The sequence below is a fragment of the Maniola hyperantus genome, chromosome 9 (assembly GCF_902806685.2).
Source record: "Maniola hyperantus chromosome 9, iAphHyp1.2, whole genome shotgun sequence".
NCBI classification, from domain to species: Eukaryota; Metazoa; Arthropoda; class Insecta; order Lepidoptera; family Nymphalidae; genus Maniola; species Maniola hyperantus.
This window is the reverse complement of record NC_048544.1, coordinates 1704430-1725155: the sequence shown is the minus strand read 5'-3', so window position 1 is coordinate 1725155 and position 20726 is coordinate 1704430. Positions and strand designations below refer to the sequence as shown.

The following is a 20726-nucleotide window of genomic DNA, read 5'->3' as shown; positions in this document are numbered from 1 at the left end:
CAGCTCTCGTTCCCGCTCCGCGGCTTCCTTCAGTGATATTTGCCATCTCGACCTTTTTTTTTTTCGCTGGTAAAAATGCTATTAGGCATGCCGCACAAGGGCGGGTATGTGGGACTCACTCGCGGTTTTTTTTTGTAACCGCCATCAGCATACCCACTAAAAAACCCAGCGGTGCCGTCCGCGTCGAGTATAAGACGTCTCAGGATCCCGGATATCGGATGCGAATGAGACGTCCTGGCGTTGGACCGGCACAGGTTTACTCCCAATGCCTAGGGCAGGAGAAGGTGAGCATACTGTCTCCTTTTCCTCCCCTGTCTTTTTCTGCGGAGCGGGTGGGCGTCGGCGTCCAGCTCTCGTTCCCGCTCCGTGGCCTCCTTCAGTGATAATTGCCATCTCGACTAGTCGCGTACTATATTTACGCATTACTGTTTTAGATGTCAAAGTGTTCTCTGTAAGCTTTCACGGCTCAACCGCTGAACCGCTCTTTGTTAATGGCACATAAGTAGCTTCTATCCTGAAGGGTACAGAATATTATTATTCCAGAAAATTTAAAGAGAAAAAAAAAAAAAAAAAAGGTTCCCGCGCCAGGTCAATCACGAATAAAGTTGCGGACATCACCTATTTTTATATGCAACTAGAGGATCTAGCGAAGAGGTTTCTTTATCAGGATTCCCCAAATCCTGATAAAGAAACCTCTTCGCTATTTGTTTGTTTACTTAGCATTTGTATTACTAAGCTGTGTTACAAAAAAAGTGTTTTCTTTTTTTAACCGGCCTAAAAAAAGGAGGAGGTTCTCAATTCGGTGCGTATTTATTATATTACACATAAAACATTAAAGCTATTTATTACGATTTTAAATAATATCTGTCCCGGCTTTACTCACGTGTGTAGTCGACGTTAGCCCGACTAGTTTCGAACCCATACGGGGTCCTTTTTCAAAGAAGTCCGTTCGCGCACGCGCCGCGGTTTCGACTGCGGGACGCACGCGCCGCTGCCCGTAGATTTCGCTACTATTTATTTAGCTGCTATTTATTTCGGTTATAAATATCTCTAAAATAAATTGACAGATTTATAAAAGCTGGCCTATTTCCGCTAGACCCATTGTGAAAGAGCTAGAACTACTTTGAGACCTGTCAATTTAGTTTTGGACTGTAGACATGTGTGTACAATAATATGTTTTTCAGGTGAAACTCAAAAGAAAGGCTCGGTGGACTTTGGCGTATATTTGAGCTACATAAAGAGCGGTGGGGGAAAATTTACTATGATCCTGCTTTGTTCACTTTTCATGCTGGCGCAGATATTCTACTCCTCGACTGATGTTTGGCTCAAGGAGTGGTGAGTCGTCCTACCTTTCCTCATCATCATGATCAACCCATCACCGGCTCACTACAGAGCGCGAGTCTCCTCTCAGAGTGAGACGGGTTTTCGGCCATAGTCTACCACGCTGGCCATGTGCGAATTGGTAGACTTCACACACCTTTGAGAACATTATGGAGAACTCTCAGGCATGCTGGTTTCCTCACGATGTTTTCTCTCACCTTTAAATCCAGTGATATTTAATTAATTAAAACGCACATAACTCCGAAAAGTTAGAGGTGCGTGCCCGGGATCGAACCCCCGACCTCCGATTAGAAGGCGGACGTCCTAACCACTAGGCTACCACAGCTTACACGTCCTACCTTTACTAAGCGAAACTTCCTCCTTTAATCACTGCGCCAGTCCTTTATCACAGTTCTTTAAAAGTTACGGAAAAACGGCTGTGAACAGACGGACGGATATACTCCATTACTGTTCTGTTACTTTCTTTTGTAACACTGAAAATAATACAAAAATGTATGGAACAGTAAAAATAATCCTTTATGCTTATTTCAGGGTTAACCTAGAAGAGGCCAACAGCGCTCGCCAGGTACTTACCAGGAATGTGTCCTCCAATGACACTCCGTCTTGTAAGTATTTTATTAGTCCTCCAATGACACTCCTTCTTGTAAGTATTTTATTAGTCCTCCAATGACACTCCGTCTTGTAAGTATTTTATTAGTCCTCCAATGACACTCCTTCTTGTAAGTATTTTATTAGTCCTCCAATGACACTCCTTCTTGTAAGTATTTTATTAGTCCTCCAATGACACTCCTTCTTGTAAGTATTTTATTAGTCCTCCAATGACACTCCTTGTAAGTATTTTATTAGTCCTCCAATGACACTCCTTCTTGTAAGTATTTTATTAGTCCTCCAATGACACTCCGTCTTGTAAGTATTTTATTAGTCCTCCAATGACACTCCTTCTTGTAAGTATTTTATTAGTCCTCCAATGACACTCCTTCTTGTAAGTATTTTATTAGTCCTCCAATGACACTCCGTCTTGTAAGTATTTTATTAGTCCTCCAATGACACTCCTTCTTGTAAGTATTTTATTAGTCCTCCAATGACACTCCGTCTTGTAAGTATTTTATTAGTCCTCCAATGACACTCCTTCTTGTAAGTATTTTATTAGTCCTCCAATGACACTCCGTCTTGTAAGTATTTTATTAGTCCTCCAATGACACTCCTTCTTGTAAGTATTTTATTAGTCCTCCAATGACACTCCTTCTTGTAAGTATTTTATTAGTCCTCCAATGACACTCCTTCTTGTAAGTATTTTATTAGTCCTCCAATGACACTCCTTGTAAGTATTTTATTAGTCCTCCAATGACACTCCTTCTTGTAAGTATTTTATTAGTCCTCCAATGACACTCCGTCTTGTAAGTATTTTATTAGTCCTCCAATGACACTCCTTCTTGTAAGTATTTTATTAGTCCTCCAATGACACTCCTTCTTGTAAGTATTTTATTAGTCCTCCAATGACACTCCGTCTTGTAAGTATTTTATTAGTCCTCCAATGACACTCCTTCTTGTAAGTATTTTATTAGTCCTCCAATGACACTCCTTGTAAGTATTTTATTAGTCCTCCAATGACACTCCTTCTTGTAAGTATTTTATTAGTCCTCCAATGACACTCCGTCTTGTAAGTATTTTATTAGTCCTCCAATGACACTCCGTCTTGTAAGTATTTTATTAGTCCTCCAATGACACTCCGTCTTGTAAGTATTTTATTAGTCCTCCAATGACACTCCTTCTTGTAAGTATTTTATTAGTCCTCCAATGACACTCCTTCTTGTAAGTATTTTATTAGTCCTCCAATGACACTCCTTCTTGTAAGTATTTTATTAGTCCTCCAATGACACTCCTTCTTGTAAGTATTTTATTAGTCCTCCAATGACACTCCTTCTTGTAAGTATTTTATTAGTCTTCCAATGACACTCCGTCTTGTAAGTATTTTATTAGTCCTCCAATGACACTCCTTCTTGTAAGTATTTTATTAGTCCTCCAATGACACTCCGTCTTGTAAGTATTTTATTAGTCCTCCAATGACACTCCTTCTTGTAAGTATTTTATTAGTCCTCCAATGACACTCCGTCTTGTAAGTATTTTATTAGTCCTCCAATGACACTCCTTCTTGTAAGTATTTTATTAGTCCTCCAATGACACTCCTTCTTGTAAGTATTTTATTAGTCCTCCAATGACACTCCGTCTTGTAAGTATTTTATTAGTCCTCCAATGACACTCCTTCTTGTAAGTATTTTATTAGTCCTCCAATGACACTCCTTGTAAGTATTTTATTAGTCCTCCAATGACACTCCTTCTTGTAAGTATTTTATTAGTCCTCCAATGACACTCCGTCTTGTAAGTATTTTATTAGTCCTCCAATGACACTCCGTCTTGTAAGTATTTTATTAGTCCTCCAATGACACTCCGTCTTGTAAGTATTTTATTAGTCCTCCAATGACACTCCTTCTTGTAAGTATTTTATTAGTCCTCCAATGACACTCCTTCTTGTAAGTATTTTATTAGTCCTCCAATGACACTCCTTCTTGTAAGTATTTTATTAGTCCTCCAATGACACTCCTTCTTGTAAGTATTTTATTAGTCCTCCAATGACACTCCTTCTTGTAAGTATTTTATTAGTCTTCCAATGACACTCCGTCTTGTAAGTATTTTATTAGTCCTCCAATGACACTCCTTCTTGTAAGTATTTTATTAGTCCTCCAATGACACTCCTTCTTGTAAGTATTTTATTAGTCCTCCAATGACACTCCTTCTTGTAAGTATTTTATTAGTCCTCCAATGACACTCCTTCTTGTAAGTATTTTATTAGTCCTCCAATGACACTCCTTCTTGTAAGTATTTTATTAGTCTTCCAATGACACTCCGTCTTGTAAGTATTTTATTATTAAAGTCAAAGACAAATCATTATAGATAATATCTGTCCCGGCTGTACTCACGTGTTTAGTCGACGTTAGCCCGACTAGTTTCGAACCCATCCGGGGTCCTTTTTCAAGAAAGTCAGTTCGCGCACGCGCCGTGGTTGTGACTGAATTATGTGTTGTGATTGAGATATCCATACTAATATTATAAATGCGAAAGTGTGTCTGTCTGTCTGTCTGCTAGCTTTTCACGGCCCAACCGTTCAACCGATATTGATGAAATTTGGTACAGCATTAGCTTATAACCCGGGGAAGGACATAGGCTACTTTTTATCCCGAAAAATTAAAGAGTTCCCACGGGATTTTAAAAACCTAAATCCACGCGGACGAAGTCGCGAGCTGAAGCTAGTTATTTATAATGGAAATCACTCACGGTAGTTTAAACGCTAAAAAAGTCAAATCATTTATTCAAAGTAAGTACTATTACTAGCGATCCAAGCCAGATTAGTACGGGAGAGAAACTTCGTTCCACTATATTGTTGTATTCCACTATGTTGAAGCGCCTACAACATCTTCGCAGCAAATGCGTACCAATTCGTCGACTTTTTTTTTTTTTTTTAAAACACTTTATTGCACACAACACAAAGTAAACATTGAAAAAACACAATACAGGATCTTATTCTAATAGATGTAGCATGCAAAGGCGGCCTTATCGCTAAAGCGATCTCTTCCAGGCAACCTTTGACGAAAGGAATCACGAAAGCACGACTTATAATTTTATCGTTCACTTAATTATTTAATTGTTTCTTTATAGTATTTTTGTTATTGTATAATATATATAAATTAGTCACTTTTATAACTCATGTTTAATATTTTGAAATCAAACATTAATAATTTAAAATCACACATTTATTATCTTTTCCAAATGTCAGTTCATGCAACATAATATTTTTATAACCACCCGCAATTTTCTATATATTTTTTTGTATCGATTGACGTTTTCATAAATTCCTTTCTTCTTCTTGTTAAAAAACGAACCAACGGTCTGCGCTCAATAAATCATTTACAACTGCAAGAAAATTCTTTTAAATTGTCATCCACGCATCTACACACTATTAAAGCAGCGCACGCCACGCAAGCTCTGAGATGGGACGATTTTTTCCGACATAATTCACAAAAATTATTATACATATGTACTTATCTTTCTTTCTTCTCTCTGGACTGATTTTCACACCTAAACGTTCCGACTCAACGACACAGACAACGCTATACAAAACCTATAAAAAATATCTCTTTCTAAAAGTCGATATTCAATATTTCTTGCCGGGTACTGTACGTTGTCTTCTGTTTTAAAATACAATTGTATGAGCTTTGCCCATCTGGAGTTTTATTCTTTGAACGTTATGTAAATATACAAAATTTGATCCAAATTTTAAAACCCGTATCCGAGAAACCAATACTTGACACAAGAATTGTTCGTTTAAAGTACAAGATTATATTGTTTTTTGTTTCAGTGAACTTCCAGGACCTACCAATGAACTATTTCCACCTGACGCGCAACCAGTGCGTGTACATATACGCGTCGCTCATCGTCATCTGCATGTTCTTCACGTGGAACAAGCTGCTCGTCTTCTACAACACCTGCATCAAGGCCTCCACCGTCTTCCACGATACTATGTTCCGGTGAGTCGACTGCAGTATAAGACTTACCAATGAAAATTTCCACCTGACGCGCAACCAGTGCGTGTACATATACGAGACTTAGCTGAAAATATAATATGATAGGTATAGCTCATAACTGAGTAGGCTCCTGGGGTAGTGGAGAAGTTTGGGTGCATTGGAGAGTGAGAGAGAAGAGAAAAGAGTTAACGCGATAGAAAGAGAGGTATTTATTTAATTTTAGTCGCTATTTATTTAAACATCTTGGAGATGGGAGGTACTATTAATTCTGTGCTTATGCGTCTTGTTCAATGACTTTATTCGCATGCAGCGTTCAATACGGGTTTGAAATTTGAATATTTAAATATGGACAATGGCCTACCTGGTAGTTCGCCATTTTTCTTTTATAAATATCGCATAAAATCTGTGCCTATCAATCAATAACTGGCATAAATACAAACAAGTATTTTATGAGACAAAATCTTCAAAAGCAGACGTTTCCGAGATATAATCTACTGTTGTCTATCTAAAGTTGTACTGTTAGCATCATCAGTACCACAGTCTAGCCATTTTGTAAAAAAGATGGCGGACTAGTAGGTTAGTTAGGCCAAAATCTTCACAGCCCTAAATGTTCCTATTCTTTAACAGGGGGGTGACCAACGCCCCGATGTGGTTCTTCCACCACAACCCGTCTGGTCGTATCCTCAACCGCTTCTCTAAGGACATGGGTCAAGTGGACACGCTATTGCCGGTCGCGCTCGTCGACTGTCTTGGAGTAAGTATAGAAAAAAAATCAGGCATTGGGACCAGCCCATAATTTTTCAGTATGTTTGGACAAAATGACAACTGTATATAAAACTTTAATTCAATTGTCAGGAGCTAGATTCATACAGTACGCAGCAGAAAGTAATGTATATCGACCTTTAGAAGGAGATAGCAGATTTATAGAGCATTGTCTCTGTCGTTGAGACCGACAAAACATCTTATAGGTATGAGTAACAGAGTACATTACTTTCTGCCGCGTACTATACTATCCTATTATCAGAACACTTCCTTGGCATCAATTTACTTTTAAAACGAGATAAAGTAGTGACTTATGTTTTTTAACCATTAGTAGGTATTTCCCAATGAGTATAAAGCTTCAGGCTAGGGAAAAATCTAATGAAAACCACAACCGAAAAATCTAGTCAAAACCACAACCGAAAAATCTAGTCAAAACCACAACAGAAAAATCTAGTCAAAACCACAACCGAAAAATCTAGACAAAACCACAACCGAAAAATCGCGCGCGGAATTCTTTGTCAGTGTTCCACAAGCAGAAAATCGTATCCGATTTTTTCCTCCGACGTCTTATCGGCGCAGATTTGGCGCTCTCCTAACCTTTGAATACGTCTTTCGTGGGACTGCAGTACCAAGAAATTTGTTAGATTTCTTGAGACTATTAGGATAGTCGAAAATTGACCAAAAGTAATCCAAATTGACTGTTAGGTTTGGCTAAGGAATAACGTTTTAACCTTTAGATTGTCTTCCCAGTTCTTTCTAGAAGTGATTGCGATCCTGGTGGTCGTATGTTTGGTGAACTGGTGGCTCCTTCTGCCCACTGCTGTGGTGGGCTTCCTCTTGCATCTTCTGCGGTTGCTCTTCTTGAACACCAGTCGAGAGCTGAAACGGATTGAAGCCATTGGTAAGCTTGCCATTTATATTTTCGATTTTTTTGTATATTTTTAAGTACATGATCAAATGATTACCTTTCTTCAGGCAAAACTGATCTCAGAGGGCGCCACAAGACGTACGGCCAATATCAATGTTAAAATCAACAATGTTTGCTTTGTTTGCTAGTTTTGCTAAGAATTATTGATATCGATAAAATATACTATTGTTTCGTGAATTATTTAAAAATGTATGACACCTGATAGGTCGTACAATTAACTTATGGCGTTTGACAGCTCAGTATAGCGGGTTCCAAAGATGATACTGCAGTGCGACAAGGCTCTCTTGGCACTTGAATGACATTGACAGGGGGGCGCTGTTGGAGAACAAATGCTTAAAATATTTAAGCAAGATGGCATGGTCTTAAAAAATGTCTAAAAAACCACATATCTAAATATAATTACGAGGAAACAGAAAACTATTGAATACATACATTGCACAAAATATCATTTGACCTTAAAACAGACACACATAGCAACTCACACATTCATACAAACACACACACACACAAACACACACACACACACACACACACACAAACACACACACACACACACACACACACACACACACACAATATTTGTATTTGTTATTAATTAATTTTTAAGTTCAACCAATATGTATGGGAAGGCACTGGCTCCTAAGATACGGGAATTCCTAGTTTAGGAGCCAGGACTCCATTTAAGTGAAATGTAGAAAAATTTTGTTATAAATAAATATTCATTCATTCATTCATTCAAGGACAAAAGGGACACTTGACCGATTTTCGTCACGCGCCAAGATAGCCTTGTCGCTCTGTACCTCTATGGCCGGTATTTATTTATTTTATTTTTATATCTTATTAGAACGGCAGTGCCACTTACACTAACTTGATGATTAATAATAAATTTTAATACAAATAAAGGTACAAGAAAAAGACACAAAATACAAAACGATAAAAGATCAAAGGATTTTGAATATGTACGCTGAGAACATTGAATGACACATTCATGCAATGGTCTCAGCGTACTTCAGACCCATCATTAAATGGGTCCCATTGAGCATTATTGTCCAAAAGCGCGTTGAACGTATGCGCCACCTGTCTACATGAATTGCAGTGTGGATTCCCATTCCTATCCGCATAATATCCTTGGTTTAGCTACCTCCCTACAACTTCAAACCTCATACTAACTGTACTGATATACCCACCAGCTCGAAGCCAAAGTCTCAACCACGCCGCGGCAACGGTCAACGGTCTAAGCACGATCCGCTCAACGCGGGAGCAGCAGCGGACCTTGGCCCAAGAGTTCGACAAACTACAGGACCTTCACAGTTCTTCCTGGAGCCTCGTACTGTGTACCAACCGGGCTTTCGGCTTTTGGATGGACATGGTGTGCTGCTTGTACCTCGCCGTCGTCACTTTCAGCTTCTTCCTCTTTATTGGACAAGGTATGTTCACTTGAGTATCCGGCTGAGTTTGTTGTGAGCTCTTCTCAGACCTGGGCGCGTTTGGAACCCTCGTAGGTTTAATTTTGAGTTTACGTAATTAATTATATCCATTACAATATCATTATCTTACGAATTCAAAAAGTGTGCAGTGGTACCAAATTTGAATAAATAATTTGACTTTAACTTTTAATCACTTGATCACTTGAGTCCCTTAATCATTTCAGAGTCATTTTATGATTTGAGTCACTTGAGCCACTTAATCCCTTCAGTCACTTAATCATTTCAGTCATTTTATGATTTGAGACACTTTGTCACTACAGTCACTTTATGATTTGACCACTTGCCACTTAATCACCTCAGGCAATTAATCACCTCAGTCTCTTAATCATTTCAGTCACTTTATCACTTAAGTCACTGCTGCAAGATTTTCATTGCTAGTCATGGAGTCTCATATTGTTCACCAACAGAGCATTGACTTTGCTTTTGGCTCACGTCACATAGTAGATAAATGCTAGATAGTTATTCATATATGCTAAAAAGTAATACAAATCGATATATTATTAGGTTTAGGTTTAAAGAGACTATATTTTCTCAAAAAAGAACAAAAGTTCACTTACATGAGAACAATTTTAAATATAAATATACAAGAAAACATCATCTAAGGTACGGTGACTTATTGAAGGTCTTTTCTTGTAGATTCGATGGGTGGTAATGTCGGTCTGGCCATCACTCAAGTAATCGGCCTCGTGGGCATGTGCCAGTACGGCATGCGACAGACGGCTGAAGTGGAGAACCAAATGACTTCCGTGAGTAAATAATTCCTAGTCTTAATTGTCTCTTAGTACACCCTCAATTAGTCTGAACATCTCGACAACTTTGATCCAACATTGAAAATCAAAACACCATAAAATCACTGTAAAATGGACCTAACATTGATTGTTTTAAAGTTGTTTTTTCAGTGCCACTTTTTTTTACAAAGTTTCCGCTTGAAGTGCTGGCTGATGGATAGACGAACTTATCTATTTTACTTTGTGGTTCGATTCTTGAAATATATCAATGAGATGTGCATACTTAAAAATCTACAGTGTAGGTATAGCGCATAACTGTGTAAGCTCCTGCGGCAGTGGAGCGGTGCGGGAGGGTGACAGTTGTCACAGTCACTGAGCTTCGCGTCACGTCATCACACCCCTCCCGCATCGCTCCACTACCGCAGGGACCTACTCGGTTATGCGTTATGCCTGTAGTTTGTCAAATAAAATGTAACCTCAAAATGACAAAAAACATAAGATTGAAATAAATTACTTTTCACAGGTGGAGAGAATTTTGGAATACACAAATCTCCCCGCAGAGAAACCAGTAGAGCCCGACGCGAAAGCTCTAAAGTCAGCACATCCCAACCTAGATTTTGAAACATGGCCCAATCAAGGTACAGAATTTTTTAAGTGAAATGGGACGGTTATGAGATGGCTAAAAATTGCAAGGTCAGCGACAGTAATTTTTACACAACAAACCTTTTCGTTTATACATTTAGATTTTTTATGCTCGATAAACAGAGACATGTGTTATTAATTAGTCTTTGGTTTCCAGGTGAAATAATTTTCGACGACGTATCCCTGGAATACGAAAAGCCTCCCAAACAAAAGGAGCAGCAAGTTTCTGAATCCGGGATCAAGCTGGACGAGCCCGCGTTCGCGATAAGAGGGGTGAACTTCAGCATCCGTCCCGGGGAGAAGGTTGCTGTGGTGGGCAGGACCGGGGCTGGCAAGAGTTCCCTCATTAATGCTCTGTTCAGGTACGTACATACTTACCAGATAATGCCCGAGACTTCGTTTGCGTGGATGTTTGACGCGACACCTTTCAGTCACACCGCAACAGAGCAACGGATCGCCGTGATTTTTCGCATGGATATAGTTAAAGACTTGGACATCATTTTGACCCAGACAGACAAAATTCACGGGATTTTTAACCTAAATTCAAGCGAATGAAATTGCGGGCATCAGCTACTTTATAATATTAGTAGGGACACATTAGGGGACGCCTGGTAAGTATATTGATATTTTCACCATAATATCTTCTGCGTAATAGGCTACTTGACTCACATCTAATTTCGTCCAATAAATGATTATTTATTATAGTATTTTGCTTAAGACAACGAAATATATCAATAACAATTATTAAAAACGCAGGATGGATATATAAATCCAATTTAAAAAAATACAATTTTTATTTTGATTTGAAACGCAGAAAACGCTGTCAGCCATGATGTGACGTCATTAAATATGTAAACAAAGAAATGTCATCCCTATGTCACGCGGGGACTAACGTAGTATCCATATATATAAAATTTAGAGTCCTGAGTAACTTATATATCAACGCACAGCCTAAACATCTAAACAGCTGGTCCTAGATACATGAAATTTGGTGGGTGTGTTCTTTGTAGGTAAAGAGAAGGTATCCACTAGGAAAGGATTTTTTGAAATTCCACCCCTGAGTGGGTTAAATGGGGGTTTGAAATTTATGAAGTCCACGCGGGCGAAGTCACGAGCATAAGCTAGTTTTTATGTATTTCGAAAAACTCATAGTAAACGTAAAAAAATATCGTTTTCTCTTTATAAATTGAATATGTTATTAAGTAAGACTTACAACAAAGTGATCTTTGCAAAAATAAATTTGGGTTGAAGTCGTTAGTCATATAGGATCCCTTTAAGCAAGTCTTCGCGTGTTACGTATATTTATTTCACTGGGCACTCTAATTCACAACTTTCCTGTGGTCTTTATCGATGCGTTTTTTACATTCTTGGATGATACAATAACGATAATTACTAGATTTTTCATGTAAACTAGTATAGAAGTCATGTTTATTAAACTTTGGGAGGTTATGCTGTTGTTTACAAATGCATGACGTCAGAGCACAGATAATCTATCGGCCAAACATGGCCGACAGTGTTTTTACCTGTCTAAGAAAAAAAAATTTTTAAATTAAAGTTTTACGGTTTTTAGGGCGCAAAAAAATATAGTGTTAATTTTTTTGATATTATAGGACAAATATTAACCATTTAAGACCAACTTAAAAAAAGTGTCAAGTAGCCTATTGGCTACTTTTCGTTGAGGTTGTCTCGAAAATGTTGCCGAAAGTTGTTCAGAATAACATTATTCGTTCTTTCCAGGTTAAGCAAGATCTCAGGCAAGGTGACAGTGGACGGAGTGACCGCAGACCAAGCGGGCTTGCGTCGCTGGCGGTCGCGGCTCTGTGCCCTGCCTCAGCGGCCCGCGCTGTTCGCGGCCACGCTGCGGGACAACCTCGACCCCGAGCAGAAGTACACCGACGCGCAACTGTACGCGGCGCTGAATCAGGTCAGTTCATTCAATGAACTCAGTTTGAAATTGTGGCTTTAAATGAAGTCAGGAGGCCCTTTTGAAATTGTGATATTAAATAAGATCGGTTTCAAATTGCGGCATTAAATGAGGTTAATTTGGACTTATAGCATTAAAAAGTCCATTTGAAATTGTAGCATTAAATGAGTTCAGTTTGAAAATGCAGTGTGAAATTACTTTCCCAGGTGGAACTTCAAGAGCTGGTGAGCTCGCTGCCGGGAGGCCTGGCCTCCAAGGTGGGCGACGGTGGCGGCAACCTGTCCAGCGGCCAGCGGCAGCTGCTGTGCCTGGCGCGCGCGGCCCTGGCGCGCAGAGCCGTGCTGGTGCTGGACGAGGCTACAGCTAATGTTGATACTGAGTAAGTCATTTGTCAAATTTTTTTTTTTTTTTTTAAAGAATATTAGCCATTTTTTAAATGACTAATATTCCCCTTTCCTCTCCAATTAAGCGTCAAGCTTGTGCTAGGAGTAGGTACGACAATAGTGCAACGGGCGGGGTTTGAACCGTCGACCTTTCGGTTTTCAGTCCACTCCTATACCGGTTGAGCTATTGAGGCTTAAATTTATTTATTCTTCGATATAGACTTATAAAAGCGCTTACGAAAGTCAGATCGGTATAATACAATATAACAATGGCTCCTTTTCTGAGCACAACCTAATTTTAGAGTATTCGCATCCCCTTCTTTTTTTTTTTTAATTATCTTTAATTTCAGGAGTTTTTTCCTATTGGAATATGCCACTCCGTAAGGCCTCACATATATTAATTACTTACTTACGTAATGCCTTCTTGTACAACTGTAACAGAGCCCCAGCCTGATCCGACAGAGGTTGTGATAGGGCGCTGTTACAGCCGCCAATCTGGCGAAGCATAGGAAATCGAGTAAATGCCTCCCATCTCTCCGCCTCGTTACGAACACATTCCATTAATAAGTGGTGTACGTCCTCCGGTATCCTCTTCTTACTAAGGTAATATGAAAAGGACAGACGCAGTTTGACAGTTTTGAATTTAATTTTTAGTTGGTAAAACCCGTGATTTTAGCGCACAGTCGCGAGCCTACTGTCTAAATTTGTAGCGTACACTAAAATTTAGAGTCTTTAAATGTAAAATTCATGTTCTGTCCCTTTTTAGCATTGTTTTGTTTTTGTTTTAGCAAAAAAGGATTTGACACAAGGAGTATGGAATATTTGCATGCTAGATATTAGTAGAATATGAAGTTATAATTTATTGTAAACATCCTATGTACTCATATTCAGCAAATAAATCCTATTCTATTCTACAACGGGCGGTCGATGCATGTGCACCAGGCACCCAGGTGATGAGGGTGAAGTTCACCCTCATCGGTGGCGTGCGGTGCGATTGTAGAAAAAAAGAGGGTGGAATTAGGTCAAACAAGGTTTTCAGAGCACTCCTCATTATAAAGTCGATAAAACACGCAAGTAGGGCTTACGTTTTACGAGCCTTTGGAATGTGCTGCTACATAGACGAGGTTCACGGTCGAATGTATTGTTTCAGAACGGACAAGCACATCCAGACGACGATACGCACGAAGTTCGCGGACTCCACCGTGCTGACCATCGCGCATCGCCTCAACACCGTCATGGACTACGACAGAGTCATTGTTATGGACAAGTAAGTACTATATTACTACGATACGATACGATTACCACACACATATTTTTTGCGAGTTGTTTCTTTACAACCTCTTGAGATCGGTTCTTCCTGGAGCCTCGTACTGTGTACCAACCGGGCTTTCGGCTTTTGGATGGACATGGTGTGCTGCTTGTACCTCGCCGTCGTCACTTTCAGCTTCTTCCTCTTCATTGGACAAGGTATGTTCACTTTAGTCAGAATACCCGGCTTTGTTGTTTGTTTTTTGTGGGCTTTTCCCAGACATGGGCGCGTTTGGAACCCTCGTAGGTTTAATATTGAGTTTCAATTGACAATCAAAAAGTGTGCAATGGTACCCAATTTGAATAAATAATTTGACTTTAACTTTTAATCACTTGATCACTTGATCACTTGAGTCACTTAATCACTTCAGTCACTTAATTATTTCAATCATTTTATGATTTGAGTCACTTCGTCACTTGAGTCACTTAATCACTTGAGTCACTTAATCACTTGAGTCACTTAATCACTTCAGTCACTTAATCATTTTAGTCACTTTATGATTTGAGTCACTTAATCGCCTCAGTCACTTTTTCAGAAAAGTCATTTAAGTCACTGCTGCAAGATTTTCACTGCTAGTCAGTATTGTTCACCATTGATTTTGCTTTTGGCTCACATTATATAGTAAACTAGCTTATGCCTGCGACTTCGTCCGCGTAGACTACACAAATTTCAAACCCCTGTTTTACTCTTTTAGGGATTTTGTATAAATATTAATTTATATTTTATATATTTTATTATTATATATTTTGTAGAAGCAGGTAAGGTCTGAGGATGCTCCGGTGTCGGGCGAAACGTGCGTCGAGTGTGTTTTGGGATTTGTGTGGTGCTGCGTGGTGGTGGTGCGTATTGCTTGCCGAGTGGCTGCCTTTTCCTGTGGGAGGGCGGGCGGTGCATTTCGCATGCTGCATGTTGCACCATACAGATTCGACCTGTTTCAGCGGATTATAGCAAATTAAGCTTTTGGTTCCTTTAGGGATTGAATTTTCAGAAATCCTTTCCGTCGTATAGCTATCTGCGTGCCAAATTTTAGGCAGATCAGTGTAGTAGTTTAAGCTGTGTGTTGATAGATCAGTCAGTCAGTGAGGCAGCTGTCAGTCAGTCAGTCAGTCTGTCAGCTTTTCCTTTTATATATACAGGTATAAGATTTACGGGTAAGACATTTTTAAGTGTGCATACTTTATTCCAGGGGACGCGTAGTAGAGTCGGGTCATCCGTATGAATTGTTGACACAATCAAGCCAACAGGCAAAGCTGGAGGCGCAGACTAGACGACCCATACTCACCAAGAGTCAGGTACGAGAATCACACACACACACACACACACACATACACTACGTACAACTTGATGTAAAAAAATAAATAAAAAAAAATGTCGGAACTGGCAATAAAATGTAAAATACCTCGCCATATTGCGGAAAACCCATGGAACTAATTTATGCAAGACCATATACTTTAGTGACCATAGACCATACACTGGTGGCGCCCCCAGATCAAGTTTTTTATATTTCTCGTTTATAATTGTACCAGGCTCCACTAGCGATCCCAGAAAACTTCGCTTACGAAAGCGGACTGGAGCGACACGAGGAACCTCAAGAGACGCTCGTCATCTCGCGCGACAGGATAAGGACTTACTCCAACAGGTAAGTGCACAGAATTCAGAGTAAGTATAGAAATGTTATATAAGCGTAAGATTGTCGACTCGCCGATGGGCAATGACCCATTATTGGATGTTATTGTAAAAGTACTCTTATTTGCATAGCGTTACAGTTTCATTTGCATTGCTTTAGGTGCTGGACATATGTTCTTTCGAATACATTTTTAAGGTTCCGAAGGATACCAACGGAACCCTATTAGTAAGATTCCGCTGTCCGTTTGTCTATCAGCGGGCTGTACCACGTGAACCATAATTGGTAGAGACCTGAAATTTTCACAGAATTTTTATTTCTATAACAACAAATACTGAACATTTTAAATTGCCGCCATGAAAATTAAAAAAAAAAAGTGTTATTCTTTGTACGATGGAACGGACTCGCACAGAAAGGGTTCCGCCTTTCTTTGCGGGTCCGACTCGCACTTGACCAATTTTTGTATGGGCAAGTTTTTTAATAAGGCTACTCGCGATCCCCGAGAAAATGGTAACTACCATTTCTATTACTTGCCTTAATTCTTCTTCTTGCCTAAATATGTGGGCAATTATATGCCTACTGAAACTGACTTCAAATGCCACTACGTATCTTGAAGTCTTTTGCATTAAATTCACTAAATAGGACATTGAACTTTAAAACAAGGTCGTTAGGTCCGTTTTTTAGGGTTCCGTACCTCAAAAGCAAAAACGGAACCCTTATAGGATCACTTTGTTGTCTGTCTGTCTATCTGTCTGTCAAGAAACCTACAGGGTACTTTCCGTTGACCTAGAATCATGAAATTTGGCAGGTAGGTAGATATTATAGCTGACATTTGGGGAAAAATCTGAAAACCGTGAATTTAGGGTTAGATCACACAAAAAAAATTAAATTGTGGTCATGAACTAATAATTAGTATTTTCAACTTTCGAAGTGAGTGACTATATCAAGTGGGGTATCATATGAAAGGTCTTCACCTGTACATTCTAAAACAGATTTTTATTTATTTTTATGCATCATAGTTTTTGAATTATCGTGCAAAATGTCGAAAATATACGACTTTACGGAACCCTCATTGCGCGAGCCTGACTCGCACTTGGCCGGTTTTTTATGTTGATGACAGTATTATCTCCATAAGTTTTTGATATATGTTTTAACTAGATGATGCCCGCGACTTCATCCACGTGGATTTAGGCTTTTTAAAAATCCCATGGGAACTCTTTGATTTTCCGGGATAAAGTAGCCTTCCTCGGGATGTAAGGTAACTCTGTACCAAATTTCATCGAAATCGGTTAAACTGTTGGGCCGTGAAAGCTAGCGCAGACAGACAGACATACTTTCGCATTTATAATGTTAGTATGGATTATCATGGAGCAATGTAGTAGATACTTACATGTTTATTCCGCTATTTATATTTGTACATGAGGAACTGATATTGAAAAATACAAGTTGATTTCTAAACTGCATTGTTTTAAATCTGTTGGTAGAATTTAGTTTTTTTATCATTTATGTGTAGATCTGAGGTGAGCGAGCCGGAGGGTGGTATTTTCAAGATACTGGTAGAACAGACGGGGCCGGGCACTGCCGCCTTGCTATACCGGATGGCGGAGGAGGTAACGTTATTTGTCATTACTGATATCGTTATAAAAAAATACCGTTATTACATTTTATACCGGTTACTTTAACATTCCTAACATAACCTAATAACGTTCATCGACATAATCGTTACTTCTTTTTTTTCAGAGTTACAAGAAATGGCTGGCGAAGAAAAACTCCTAAACTTAAAAGCGAGGCAACTATATTAAGTGGCCATTATTAAAGTTGTCAATTACTTATTGGCCTTATACAGTTTGCCTTACACGTCAATACAGTATGCGTCGTGAGAGTTGGAAGAACTATCATCTCGCACATTGAGACTACCTCGAACTGCAAAAATTTCGCTGAACCTTATTTTATCTCATTCTTCAAAGAAGTCTTAAAGTAGAGACGGACGAGCAGAAATTTTTACTTGAGCAGTTTCGGGGTTCGTCGTTCAGATAGTAAGTAACTAACGTGCGTTTCAGTGCTCTACCATTATACTCTAGTTATACTTACTAGTACTTTACGTACTTAAGAAAGTACTTACGTACTTATTACAGTGACTTAAACTAGGCGCAAATAGTATGATCAGTGATCACTTTGGCATTTAATCATGTTTTGTTTCGATAAGTAAGGCTGATCGCATTTGAATCACAACGCATTTTTTGTACTTAATGGAAATTTGTATGCCGCTCTTAGTATATTATGTGTGATCAAATTTATTCCCGACTGGCGTTAAAACTTGTACCTCAACTTTTATACTATTATTAAAAATGTTATACTATTAAATATTTAGTGCTTATATCCAAATTATGTGAACTACTTAAATAATAAACAGTACTTAAAATAATATTGTTATGAAAATATAAAAAACTTTTTACTACTTAATTTACTTTAAGAGTAGGTAATTTATCGATTTTAATATCGTTATTCGATAACGTTATTTAAGGTACTCACATTATTGTACCGTTATAACGATAATTTACAACGTTAACGTTGTAACTTGTAATGTTATTGAGTCTTAACAATATTACTTTTTAGGGTTCCGTACCTCAAAAGGAAAAACGGAACCCTTATAGGATCACTTTGTTAGGGTTCCGTACCTCAAAAAGAAAAACGGAACCCTTATAGGATCACTTTGTTGTCTGTCTGTCTGTCTGTCAAGAAACCTACAGGGTACTTCCCGTTGCCTTGAATTTGGCAGGTAGGTAGTTCTTATAGCTGGGTTTAGGGGAAAAATCTAAAAACCGTGAATTTTTAGGGTTAGATCACACAAAAAAAAATTAAATTGTGGTCATGAACTAATAATTTGTATTTTCAATATTCGAAGTAAGATAACTATATCAAGTGGGGTATCATATGAAAGGGCTTTACCTGTGCATTCTAAAACAGGTTTTTATTTATTTTTATGCATCATAGTTTTTGAGTTATCGTGCAAAATGTTGAAAAAATACGACTATAGTACGGAACCCTCAGTGTGCGAGCCTGATTCGCACTTGGCTGGTTTTTTACTTATCTTATTATCAACATTCCTCATAAATCTTGATATAAGTTCCGCAAATTGCTAATGCGCGTGGCCGCCATTTTAGTGACGTCAGCACTAAACTGAAGTTTCGAGCTGATGTATATTTTTACTTAAATGTACGTCAAAATGACGTCATTTCGTTGTTAATGAGACATGGTTCCAGTGCAATAGCAATTTGCGGGACTTGTACTAAATAAATAATAATATATACATACTATAACTAGTTTCCAATCTTTGCTTTAATTTTTCGAGTAAAATAATGAAAGAAGTGGGAATCTTCATTGGACAACTCATAGTAAGTCCGTCTGTACGAGTATACTTTCGAATGGCGAGTTTAGTTTTAATGTAATGAGCGCACATAAAAAAATAAAAATTGAAACAATTTTAACTTAGTAGAGAATTTTGTAGACATACTTAATTTAGCCTTTATAATGATGCCTTACAAGAATTATTGTGTATTATGCCTTAATTAAATTATAATATACATAGTTTACTTAATGTAGAATTTAAAAAAGTGTTGCTATGTTAAGAATTTCTACCAGTATTCTACTCCACTTTAGAATATTTTATATTTGAATTTAATTATTTATTTAGGCAAATATATAGGTTTTAGTTATCTACTCGAACAAAAGATCAATTTGTAGGAAATGTATGCCAGATTGTTTTTTTTATAGCTAATCAAACAGATTCGTGATATCGAAACTAGCCATACCTAATTTTTTTTTTTGTAAAATTTAATACACCCTGAAGCCAATGGTGATATCAGACACACATTTTTTTTCATGTCTGACTTTCACTCGGTATCTTTTCACTCTAAATGAAAAGTCCGAACACAAAATGAATCAAAAATGAACACGGAATGAAAATAAAATGAATCAATCGGTCGAGTGTACTCGAATGAACCGTCTGATATCTTAAGTGTCCACTGACAAGTTTTGCAGAAGTCAATGTCATGTCAAGTCACTGTCAATTTTTGTAAATGTTCGTATACAAAACTTGCAGAAGTTGACTTGCTGCGAGTGTTTATTCGGAAGTTACTTGCCAGTGGAAACTTGGCCTATTACTTAGTGCCCAGTTCCTATAATGTACAAGTATGTTTAGAGGCATTTGGTTCTAAGATTTGTAAGTAGGTATACAAAATGATTTAAATAAATTAGCAGTCCTGAACCTTGTGAAATAATCAATAAATATGGTGCTGTGTTCCGAAATAATTTCGATTCACGTTCTATTTTTATTGAGTGTAACTTCCTATTTTTATTATTGTGATACATTACAGGAAAAATAAAGTAATACAGAAATAAATATTTTTTAATCACAGCCGTAGTTTTTTCTTTCAAATATACTATAAGTCCTGCAAATTGATACTGCGCTGGAACCATGTCTCATTAACATCGAAATGGTTGACGTCATTTTGACGTTATTTGACGTATATTTAAGTAAAAATTTACCACCAGCTCGAAACTTCAGTCCAGTGCTGACGTCACTAAAATGGCGGCAACGCGCATTAGCTATTTGCCGGACTTGTATATAAAGAAATTGGAAAGTCAATGATGAATGACATTATTTTATCTGTCAACAGTGTCTTAAAAATAATAGTTTGTTTTGCAGTGATATCAAGACACCAAATACCTTATCGATTATTATTTGACGAAGTAAGTAGTTTTTAAAAAACCTAATTCCACGCGAAGTCGCGGGCATCAGCTAGTAGGTAAATAAAACAAGGAAATTATTTATTTTCTTCGTCGTAGACTATAGAACTTGCAGACTTTCGGGTTTCTCATGACGTGAGTCTAAAACGGAGCACTTTTTTTGATTCATCGACGAATTTCTTCATCTTCATATCTGAAAAAAAAGTGCAGCCGAAGCTGCGAGCTAAGCGTTGACGTCCCCGTTGGTAAAAAATGAAATATTTATTTTG

General features: G+C 38.1%; 1 protein-coding gene across 6 annotated transcripts in view; it reads left to right on the top strand.

The window, feature by feature from the left end:
• Positions 1-20125, top strand: part of LOC117985457 (probable multidrug resistance-associated protein lethal(2)03659) — a 77387-nt gene extending 57262 nt beyond the window's left edge. For all 6 annotated transcript variants that reach the window (XM_034972184.2, XM_069500984.1, XM_069500985.1 and 3 more), the window contains 16 exons: positions 1185-1335; positions 1873-1946; positions 5756-5924; positions 6549-6675; positions 7434-7584; positions 8802-9038; positions 9735-9844; positions 10350-10464; positions 10626-10830; positions 12206-12392; positions 12599-12771; positions 13926-14042; positions 15271-15376; positions 15611-15723; positions 17222-17318; positions 17449-20125. In XM_034972184.2, the coding sequence (XP_034828075.1) occupies positions 1185-1335; positions 1873-1946; positions 5756-5924; positions 6549-6675; positions 7434-7584; positions 8802-9038; positions 9735-9844; positions 10350-10464; positions 10626-10830; positions 12206-12392; positions 12599-12771; positions 13926-14042; positions 15271-15376; positions 15611-15723; positions 17222-17318; positions 17449-17484 (2168 nt within the window). In that variant the 3' untranslated portion in view covers positions 17485-20125. The remainder of the gene's footprint in view (positions 1-1184; positions 1336-1872; positions 1947-5755; positions 5925-6548; positions 6676-7433; positions 7585-8801; positions 9039-9734; positions 9845-10349; positions 10465-10625; positions 10831-12205; positions 12393-12598; positions 12772-13925; positions 14043-15270; positions 15377-15610; positions 15724-17221; positions 17319-17448) is intronic.
• Positions 20126-20726: the final 601 nt, after the last annotated feature.